General features: G+C 39.4%; 1 protein-coding gene across 4 annotated transcripts in view; it reads right to left on the bottom strand.

Moving 5' to 3' along the window:
* Positions 1–4,108: 4,108 nt before the first annotated feature.
* golga4 (golgin A4) overlaps positions 4,109–11,601 on the bottom strand; it is a 155,499-nt gene continuing 148,006 nt past the window's right edge. For 3 of the 4 annotated variants that reach the window (XM_080193697.1, XM_080193700.1, XM_080193701.1), the window contains 2 exons: positions 8,654–8,717; positions 4,109–4,639 (listed from right to left, as the gene is read on the bottom strand). In XM_080193697.1, the coding sequence (XP_080049823.1) occupies positions 8,688–8,717 (30 nt within the window). In that variant the 3' untranslated portion in view covers positions 4,109–4,639; positions 8,654–8,687. The remainder of the gene's footprint in view (positions 4,640–8,653; positions 8,718–11,601) is intronic. The other variant, XM_080193699.1, reaches the window with a different exon arrangement.

Here is an 11,601-nt window from a genome sequence, read left to right as displayed (position 1 = left end):
GCCTCAGGGATCAGTGTTGAGACTGCAATTGTTTACGATTTATGTAGATGATTTGGAATTGGGGACCAAATGTAGGTGTGTCAAAATTCACAGATGACACAAAGATGAGTGGCAGAGCAAAGTTTACAGAGGACACTGGAAGTCTGCAAAGGGCTATAAATAGTCAAAGTGAGTGGACAAGGATCTGGCAAATGGAGCACAATGTTAGTAAATGTGAAGTCATCCATTTTGGCAGGAATAACAGCAAAATGGACTATTATTTAAATGGTTAAAAAAAATTGCAGCATGCTGTTGTGCAGAGAGACCTTGTGCATGAATCACAAAGTTGGTTTACAGGTGCAGCCAGTAATGAAGAAGGCAAATTGAATTTTGTCCTTCATTGCTAAAGAGATGGAGTTTAAAAACAGTGAGGTTACATTGCAGCTGTGTCAGGTGCTAGCGAGGCCACACCTAGAGTACTGTGTACAGTTTTGGTCTCCTTTCTTGAGAAAGGATTATGCTGGCACTGGAAGGGGTACAGTGGAGATTCACTGGGTTGATTTCAGAGCTGAGAGGATTAGCTTATGAAGAGAGACTGAGGCTATACTCATTGGAATGAGGGGAGATCTTATAGTAACATATAAGATGGAACCAGGGAAGCAGTTTCCGCTGGCAGGTGAAATTAGAACTAGGAGGCATGGCCTCAAAATAAGGGGCGGGGGGGAGCAGATTTAAGACTGAGTTGAGGAGGAACTTCTTCACAAAAAGGGTTATGAATCTGCCCAGTGAAGCAGTTGATTTTTGTGAAGAGGTTCCTCCTCAACAGTCTTAAATCTGCTCATTTCCTCAATGTTTTTAAGGCAAGTATAGATTCATTTGTGAACAGTAAAGGAATTAAGGGCTATGGTGAGTGAGTGGTAAGTGAAGCTGAGTCCACAAAAAGCCATGATCTTATTGAATGGTAGAGCAGACTCGAGGGGCCAGATGGCCTACTCCTGTCCCTAATTGTTTTTATGTTCTTTCTGTGCTTTAATATTCAGTACCCCACTTCCACTGCCTTCCAAAGCAGAGAATTCAAGTCTCATACCTTCTGAGAAAAGATTTCCTCATCTGTCTTATAAAGGCGACTCCGAATTTTATGCAGTGACCCCCTAGTTCTGGACTCACCCACAAGGAGAAAGATCCTTTGCACATCTACATTGTGAATACTGTCCTGGATCCTATTTACTTCAATTAAGTCACTCCTCACTTTTCTAAACCCCAGAGGAAACAAGCCCAGCCTGTCCAACCTTTCTTCATAAGACAACCAGTTTATTCCAGGTATCAATCTAGTAAATCTCTTCTGAACATCTTCCAATGCATTAACACCCTTCCTTAAATGAGACCAGAAATGTGCACAGTATACAAGGTGTAGTCTCACCAAAGTTCTGCATGATTGAAGCATAACATCTCTACTTTTATGTTCATAAGTTTTAAAAATAAATTTTAAAATATACTAGATAGGAATTTAGCAATGTAGAATATTTGAACTTACAGATTAAAATGTTTTCATGCTGCTTATCTGATGATAAAGATCCTACATCACCTAACTGGAACTTTTCCATTGGTTGTAATGGGAGAGTCTGATTTATTAAATGTTGTTTCACTTAGAAATTGGGCTTTGCAGGAATGCAACTACAAACTTAAGTGAGGATTTACAGTAGCTCATAATATAATAGCAGAAGACAATGGGGTCCCTCGGGTCTACTCCAGCAATCAGCAAGATCAGTGTTGATGATGGAGCTTTCAACTCCAGTTCCCTGCTCAATGACCATATCCCTTGATTTCCTTGAGTATAAAAAAGTCCCTATCATCATTGTGTAGACTCAATGACTAAGCATCCACAACCCTTTGGAATAGAGAATTCTAAAAATTTGCAAATCTGTGAACGAAGACATTTCTCAGTCCTAACTTCACAACCCATTCACCTAAGATTATGCCTGAGCTCTGGACTGTACAGTCAAGGATAACAGCAGACCCAGGCCTCTGGCATGCCACAATTCAAGTATGCTGTGGCATGTCAAATATGATTATAGGCAGCTAGCATATTACCTAAATAGCAATGCAGCACCTGTCCAATTAACCAAGTTAGGGAGGGCAGAGGTGTCAACAGTTATGTGACCTGACTCAGATAAAGGTTGGCATCATATTTGAAGGTCTTCGAGTCCTACATGCATGGTCTTACTTGAAATCATTCCCTCAGCAACAGAAGAGCTCTCCAACAAAGCAGACCCATACACCTCTCCCCCTCCTTCACCACAGACCATGCACTCCTCACCCTCCACCAGGTCAATGGAGCTGTTATTCACATCTGGAACACCCTGAGATGAACCTGCAGATGCATCAGACCGGCATACCTCTACCCTATCAGGACATACTTGTCTTTCATGATGCACCTGAGGGCTTGACAACGACTCAAAGCACCTTGCCCCCTTCTTACAAAGCAACTACTTCACAAAACTCATGGAGGATATGTTTGCATGCAGAGTATCCTGAGTGATCTATGAGAGTCAGCAAAGTCTTGGAGGAAGCCAACTGTGCATGTGACACTCATAGCCTGAAGGGTCTCCTCTTCCATCTGAGCTAGGATGCGTGTAGCAGTTCTGATCTTACCATGGAGGGAAGGTCACTGATGAAACAGCTGAAGGTAGTTGGGGCAAGCGCACTGCCCTGAGAAACTCCTGAAGCTGGGGTTGCGATTGTTGACCTCAAACAACGACAATTTTATTTTACAAAAGGCAATCTCAAATTTTAAATGGATTCCATATAAATTTATGCTGTAATAACAGTCCAATGGCCAACCCCTACACTTACATAAATCTAAAATTATAGCTTTTAAATTCACTGAATTACTTCTATACATTCTAGTCCAAATATTCCCCAGTCTCTAACCCAATTACATTTGGCTACACTTATCCTTGACCCCCGTGTGCTATGTTACAATATATCACGTTATAAGTGGGGTGGCATGGTAGCTAGCACTGCTGCCTAACAGTGCTAGGGACCTGAGTTCAACTCTGGTTTTGGGTAACTGTCTATGTGGAGTTTGCACATTCTCCCTGTGTCTGCGTAGGTTTCCTCCGGATGCTCTAGTTTCTTCCCACAGTCCAAAGATATATGGGTTAGGTTGACTGGCCATGATAAGTTGCCCCTTAATGTCAAGAGGGTAAAAATGTGGGATGCTGGGATAGGACAGTACCTGGGTGGGATTGTTGTCAGTGCAGACTGGATGGCCTCCTTCTGCACTGTGGATTGTATTATTCTATGATTCTAAGTACAATATTCAAATAGCTGTATCTCATCTTTTTTAGTTGCAATTATCCATGATGCCTCGAGGTGGCAGTGCAATAGAGATTTCCCATTTAAGCACTTGATCTTTTGACAAGATCCTCATTCAGAGTGTAACTTTAGCATATGCGCAGCGGGAAATCTGACAATCTCTCCACTATTGTGGCCATGTCTTCTGCTGCCTGACAACAGGCTGTGAAATCCACTTTCAACCTTCTCATATGGAGCAGCCAGGGTTATACTTGTATTTAAACTGCACCTTTTGCACAGTAGTTATTGTGATTATTCACATAACTGGACTTTCCACCACACTTTCAACACAGTGACAGTGGCAAAGTAAAATCATCTCAAATAAAAGTTCAGGGCTAAATTTATTAATGGATTATTTGGCCTTTTCAGTTCCTATCAGAAATGCCATTGACGAATAACTTGAAATATTACCCTAGGTTAAATAAAACTGATCAAATTTATTGCACAATTTATCCTAGCATCATTTAACAAGAACCTGATAGAGTTACTATCAAAATCATGTTTAGTGTCTTTTTAAAATTTCAGGTTTTGTACAAATTATATTGACTTCAAATAGATGAGTGGAGATCACTTGTGGTCCATAAAGGCCTTCAGGTCTCATTGCATGTCTAAGGACACTACTGTGATTGAATGGATGTAATTTTTTATAGTATAGCTGTAACAGTGGTAGTGGAAGGGCACACAAATAATTAATAAACATCATGTAAATACATCTTGGAAAAGCATTTCTCCCAATATTTACAAGTGGTCAGGCCAGCAAAACACAAATCTGTTGTACAGTAAATAAAACTTTATTTCACTTCAAGTGATTGTTACAAGTTACCCTTCTGCTTAGCATAGATATGAATCACATATTTACAATTTACAGTAGTGTATCTTTTGAAAATACAAGTACAAAAGCTGTAGTAAACAAACGAGGTACTGCAATTTCAGTATCTTTATAGTCTGAAGCTCCAAAGATATGATCTAGCAAAAAAAATCAAGCTGTACATAAAGAAGCATTCCAGTCAAACATTAACAGTATCCATTAACGGCTTATATCCCATTAGAAATTTATTGCACAATTTATCCTAGTGCCATTTAACAAGAACCTGCGAGAGTTAACATCAGAATAGTGTTTTGTCTTTTTTTAAATTTTAGATTTTGTACAAATCACAGTAAAAGGCCGTAGAAATATTATCTTTATAATAGTACCACATTTCCCTTCTCACCACACGCAAGACAGTTAAATAACATCCCAGCAGCATGATCATAGAACAGTTCTGTGTCACCGTTGAAGATTTCCCAGTTAGCGTAACCAAGTCTGGAAAAGGAAACAGAATCATTCATGGCAAATACTTTCCTGTTACATTTTCAATTATAATCAGATCATAATATGCATTTTCTCAGCAATGCAACCAAATGATTTTGTTCCTATGATCCATGTCTTGAATGATTAAAGTTTTGATGACCCTCAAAAGACATTCTGATTCCCTGATAGGCCACAAATGGCTATCACAGCTTTAATATTAGTACAGTGGTTCGTATCCTCTGCATGTTATGCCCCAATGTGGATTTTAGGAGTTGCTGTGCTGTGCTGCCATGGGCAGTGTGTTTCGGGTGGCATGGTGGTTAACACTACTGTCTCTCAGTACCAGGAACCCAAGTTTGATTCATGTCTGTGTGGGTTTCCTTTGGGTGCTCCAGGTTCCTCCCACAGCTCAAAAGTTGTGTAGGTTTGGTGGAGTGGCCATGCTGAATTGTCCCATGGCGTTCAAAGATATGTAGGTTAATGGATTAGCCATGGTAAATGCACAGGATCTCAGGGATATAGTGCGAGGGAAAGGGCCAGGGTAAGATACTTGGTCACAGAGTCAGTGCAGACCTCTTCTGCACTGTAGGGATTCTCTGTTTTACAAATCGATGAATGCACCAACATTTTTGCAACATAGTATCACCTTAAGTAACTCAATTACATTTTGAAATCTACAACTAAAAACAATTTTCTGATCAGTCAAATGACCTACGCTGTGAGGAAGCAGTGTTAACCACTGTGCCACTCGAAACACGCTGCCCCTGGCAGCACAGCTTTTATATGGCTTCTCAGTTCCCTGTCAGGGAATTGAACACAGTAAAAAGTCTGACAACACCAGGTTTCAGTCCAACCGATTTATTTGATAGTAAACTCACAAGCTTTCGAGGTTTCCCTCTTCGTCAGGTGAATGGAGAGTTCTGGCCTCGGACAGAGCATATAAAGCACAGACAGTTTAGAGATTACTGATTAGAATGCGAATCTTTACACCTAACCTGCTATTCAAGTCCTAAAGTGGCTGACAATGTGTGTGGAAGGAGCACTGATCACAGGTTAAAGAGATGTGTATTGTCTCCAGACAGCACAGTGAGTGAGGTTTTGCAAACCCAGGCAAGTCACGTGGGTTACAGATAGTGTGACATGAGGGGTTCATGTCACACTATCTGTAACCCCTGTGACTTGCCTGGGTTTGCAAAACCTCACTCACTGTGCTGTCTGGAGACAATACACATCTCTTTAACCTGTGATCAGTGCTCCTTCCACACACATTGTCAGCCACTTTGGGACTTGAACAGCAGGTTAGGTGTAAAGATTCGCATTCTAATCAGTAATCTCTAAACTGTCTGTGCTCACTCACTGTGCTGTCTGGAGACAATACACATCTCTTTAACCTGTGATCAGTGCTCCTTCCACACACATTGTCAGCCACTTTAGGACTTGAACAGCAGGTTAGGTGTAAAGATTCGCATTCTAATCAGTAATCTCTAAACTGTGTGTGCTTTATATGCTCTGTCCGAGGCCAGAACTCTCCATTCACCTGACGAAGAGGGAAACCTTGAAAGCTTGTGAGTTGACTATCAAATAAATCGGTTGGACTAAAACCTGGTGTTGTCAGACTTTTTACTGTGTTTACTCCAGTCCAACGCTGGCACACCCACATCAGGGAATTGAACCCCAGTGTCCCAAGGATAGCAATCACCATACTAACATTAAAGCTAAGATAGACATTTTTGGCCTATCAAGAATATGGGAAGTAGGCAGCAATCTCGAGGTTGAAGCTCAAGATCAGCCATAGTCATTTTGAATGATTTATAATGCTTAATGGGCCATCAGGTCTTCTCCTGCTCCTAATTCTGATGTTCTTATATTCGATCATCTACAAAACATAAGTCAAGATTGTGATAGGATACTCTGCACTCGCCTGGATCAGTGCAGTTCCAAAAACACACCAGAGACTTGATACCATCCAGGACAAGGAAGCTCTCTTAATTAGCACCCCTCCATCACCTTAATCATGCACTCCCTCCACTACCAACTGACCATGTCTGCTGTTTATACCAACAACAAGATACACCGCAGCAACTTGCCACGGCTTTTTTTTAAAACAGATCCTCCCAAACATTTGAACCACTACACGTAGAAGAATATGAGTAGAATGTCTAAGAAAACACCACTATCTGCAAGTTTGCCTCCAAGTCACACAATATCCTGACTTGTAAGTACGTCACCATTACTTTGTTCTCACTAGGTCAAATTGTGGAACTCCCTCACTACATTCACTGAGAGTACACATATCCCACAAAGACTGCAGCTGTTCAAGAAAGCAGCTCACCACCAAGTTGTTGATGGCAATTTGGGGTCAGCAATAATTCTGGCTTTGCCATTGACATTTTCATCCCAAGAAAGAATGGAATAACTTATTGCTATGTTTTCTTAATGAGGTGGAAAAGCAGGGAGGGGATTACCATAATGTTGATAACTTTCCTCCTTGTTCAAGTGGAATAGATTTGAACATTGCAGTTGCTTTGCAATGAGATTAGAATGGCTATTCATTAACTATATTATTCATGTTCAGGTTGAAATACAAACAATTTACTCATTTATCACAAAGGTAAACGTAAGTATCCAACTAGTCCCAGTGTAACATTATCTCTAGTTGGAGACTGAACCTTTCATATACGATATAGTCTACCCCTATCATGCCTCATTGTCAAAAGACAGTGAACTTCCCAGAGCCTACCGAAGGGCAACTTCCAATCCACAAGAACGCAGTGATGAGAAGGCTCTCAGGTTCTACTACATGAATTTCTGGTAGTGAAACATGGAATGTATTTAACTGAGCAGAAGACAAGGACTTTTTTTTAACCCTTTCACAGGGAAACCAGAATCCTTAGAATGGTGATGTTGGCACATAACCATGAAAAAAAATACATCTTAATGTTCTAGATAATTTTCTCAGCACACCTTCAATCTGTTCATCATAGAGGGCCTGAACAATGATAAAAGCATTTGTATAATGGTGCATCTTGAAATCTAGAAGTACTTCATAGCACATTTTTGTTGCACTGGTATAGTCTGCATGAAGTTCTTGACCATGAAGCAGCGCACAGGCAAAAGGACTATAAACTGAAACTAAATAAATCTGTTTTTTAGAATTATGCACCATATGATGGAATTCATTCTCCAATTTGCACAAGGCAACAAAAAGTAACTCATTTGAACAAGATTTTAATATGTGCGTATGTAAACTGAATAATTTTAATAAACTAGATAACTTAAAATGTGAACTTGATCATATTATAATAACAGGATATATTTTTACTACGAAAAACATTTCAATGTGTTTTGTTATTTTTATTTGGTTTTTTATTTTATCTTTTTTTATTTGTCTTCCCATTAGAAAATAGAATTGCTGAAAAAAGATTTGCTATCAGAGTTTTTCATCTTTCACTCAACAAAAAAATGCCCATTGTAATGGTGAGTGGGTGGGCGGTGGTGGCGGTGGGAAGAGAAACAACTATATGTACTGCATGAGAAGGGTGTGCTGTTTTGTTGCAAGGTGGACTCTGGTAAATGAGTTGCCATGGAGAATGTCTCCATCAGAGTCTACTTGGCTACCAATCAGCACTTTCTTCTCATGCATATGAATTGTTAAAGTTGGTAAATTATTTCAAACTATCCTGATGAGTACAAGATGAAAAGCTTTGATAGCATGTCTCTTTTTTCAGCAATACTCAAGAGAATATTAATTAATATACACATTTCTTAGATATTTCACTTTTTGGTCATTTCCTTCTGAAAGCTCAACTAAAAAATGTAATCCATTGTTCATTAAACTCTATGAGGGTTGTGAGGGAAAAACTGAACAATGCTTGTTCCAGATTTTCCTGCATGAATATTCTTCAGCACTCAATCAATTACAGTGCACAAGTAGATGAACAATAAAGCACTTGCATTGCTTTGTTAGTACGATAGCTATGTGACAAAAAGCTGACAAAAAGCAGACAAACAAAAAGTATGACTCACCCATGGGTTAAATGACTGTACCACCAACCAACTCTCAGAAAATACCAGTGCGAGATGAGGAATACTACAGAGCCAGGGGTAAATGAGCACAATGACCTTTGTTAGATAAGCAAGTAACATACCCACTACCACGACGACAGCTGAACATGCAATAGAGATAACTGTTAGATGAAATGTTTGAACAATAGTAAGGATTGTTAATTAGCATCTGATTGAAAGAAATCAACAATAAATAATGGGGGGAAAGAGCAAGAGAATGTTCCGACATTGAACTAACAACTCGTACTTTGGAAAAGCCTGACAGACTTTTAAAAATGGGTCCAATAGCATTAAGTTAGCATGATACAACATGCTAACTTTGTTAAATTCGAACAATCATGTGAATTTGTGGTACTTAGCTATTCTAAATACTGAACATACTGGAAAAAGCAATGACTTGTCCTTTCAAGTCAAAGTGAATTTTTAATGTTGTGTTAAGTCTTAATTATTGCCAAAGAACTTTTCTTGTACTCATCACTGTCTCATTCCTTCACGTTTTAATTACTGTTGGAGATTTTCAAAAAGTTTAAAAATTCAAGTACTTCACTTAAAAAAAACTCTCTCAACCCCATCTCTATTTGCCTTTCTTCATTTCACTTTCTGTACGTAATTTTACAGCAAAGTAAATATTCTAAATTACACGAGTTTAGACACTGTGGGCAGACACCCCAAAACCGGACAATCCCACCTGACGTCAATGGACACTTGTATGGTCCACGTCCATCCCCTACCCAATACAAATCCCATTGCGGGTGAAGCAGCAAAATTCCCCCCTGGATGTCTCAGTGAACATTCTTCAATCTGATTGGTTGTATAGAAATTATATTACTCTATTCACACAAGTTGCAGATTATCTGTAGAGCGTGTAGCCCTGTTTCTGACACTACTCAAAAGCTCATGAGAAATCTGATGACAGCTGAACATGAAATGAGCACTGTTTGCTCACTGAGGACTGCAAAATGCAGGCCACTATAATCACCTAAATGCTAACACATCTCTATTGTGTTAATGCATCTCAGAGAAAAATATTTCTCTTAAAAGGCTACTCACAGGACTGATTTAAGTGTCAATTTATGAACATGTCACAATCTACCAAGATCATCCACTTGGGCATGAAGCTAATTTACAGCGGGCATCAAATATACACTGAAGGTGAGGACACTAAACTTTGTTATTGCTACTGAAAATAAAAGTACTGCAATAAACACATTAATGTTGAGAAACTGGTGAAATGGAACAAGTTTCAATAACGTTTGGATGTGTTGGAATACTCATGAGATAATTTGCCCACATGTGTAAAGTTGAAGCACAGACCAGGAAGATGTTTAATTGCAGTAAATCACATCAGCCCAACAGTGACTTGATGAAAGTACTATACTAAAAAATAATTGTGGCCCCAGAAACATCAAGATTTCACTTTATCTTATGATTATTTTCGCTAAACAAGAACTAGTACCACATTATAGCTGTCTTCAATCTCCTTTCAAATTTACTGATGTGGAAATGGGGGAGACGTGGGGATTCAGTGGATAAATTAATTGAATTGAAAGTAAAAACCAAACGGTTTTGGATTTATAAGTTTAAAGTTTTTAAAGTTATTTATTAGTGTCACGAGTACGCTTATATTAACACTGCAGTGAAGTTACTGTGAAATCCCCTTTGTAGGGTTAGATTGTGTCAGGCAGCCATGGTGAAAGGGATTTACTCACGGTCAATCACAAGAGGCATTGAAGGAGGCCATTTGTACCATTCCGTCTATGCTGGCTCTTTGCATAACAATCTAATCAATATTTAATCCGATATTTAATCCCAATGGTCCTGTAATTTTATTGCCTTCAAGTGCTTGCTTTCATTTCATGGTCGGGTGCCAGGTCCTACCATTCACAAAATTGGTTACATCACTGCAGGAGGCCATTCTGTCTATCATGTCCTTGCCAGTTCTCTAAGAGCAATTTAGCTAATCCCATTTCCCTGTCCTCAATGGTTAGGCCTGCAATTATTTTCTCATTAGGTAATTATTCAATTCAATTTTGAAATTCATAATTGAGTGCACCTCCGCCACACTCTTAGACAGTCCATTCCAGATTCTGATCACTTGCTGCGCAACAATCCTTTTCCTCATGGTCTCATTGCCACCAACCTGAAATCAGTATTTGCTGGTTCTCCATGCTGCCGCCAATTGGAACAGCTTCTCCCCATAAACCTTAGTCCCACAGATGCATCCGGTCCAGTTCTGGCAACTTGCTATAGCCGGTTTTTCCAATACCTTTCAATCAATTAATTAACTTAGCCAGTGTCTCAACTACCTTCTCTGTCACTGTGGGAGTTTGATAGTATCATCTTTTTGTAAAGACAGATGTAGTCATTTAGTACTCCAGTTAACCACCACCACCACCACCACCACAACCACCACCACTTCAATGCACAAATACTGTTTGTGGTCCCAAATCAGCATCTTTTTTTTTAAACCACCTTTTATTTTCTATATGCCTATAGAGTTTTAGATTCCCTTTTATGTGAGCTGCCCGTCTCTTTTCATACTCTCTCTTTGCTACTTCATTTTTAGATATGCCTGTGTTGCCCCCAACATGCACATCTACACTTTTCGTTTAACTAAGGTTAATCTTCAGGCTTGATAGTAATGCTAAATTCGCAGGATATGCTTGGCTATAACATTGCAGATTGTAGTGGAGTATAATCCTGTTATATGTTGATGGCCTAGGGCACTTCATGGATGCCCCATTTTAAGCTGCTAAATTTGATATTAAATCTATTTCATTTATCACAGTGACAGTTTCACACATGCAGGGTGTTCTTAGTGTGAGGATGAGATGAGACTTCAAGAAAATGCAGTGGGTAGTCTTTAACACCGGCAGGTGCAATTGTGACAGATAAACAGACGAGTAGAT

This window comes from Carcharhinus amblyrhynchos, chromosome 8 (genome assembly GCF_965287045.1).
Source record: "Carcharhinus amblyrhynchos chromosome 8, sCarAmb.v2.hapA, whole genome shotgun sequence".
Classification (NCBI taxonomy): Eukaryota; Metazoa; Chordata; class Chondrichthyes; order Carcharhiniformes; family Carcharhinidae; genus Carcharhinus; species Carcharhinus amblyrhynchos.
Note: the sequence above shows the minus strand (reverse complement) of the source record. Positions and strands in the feature narration are given on the sequence as shown.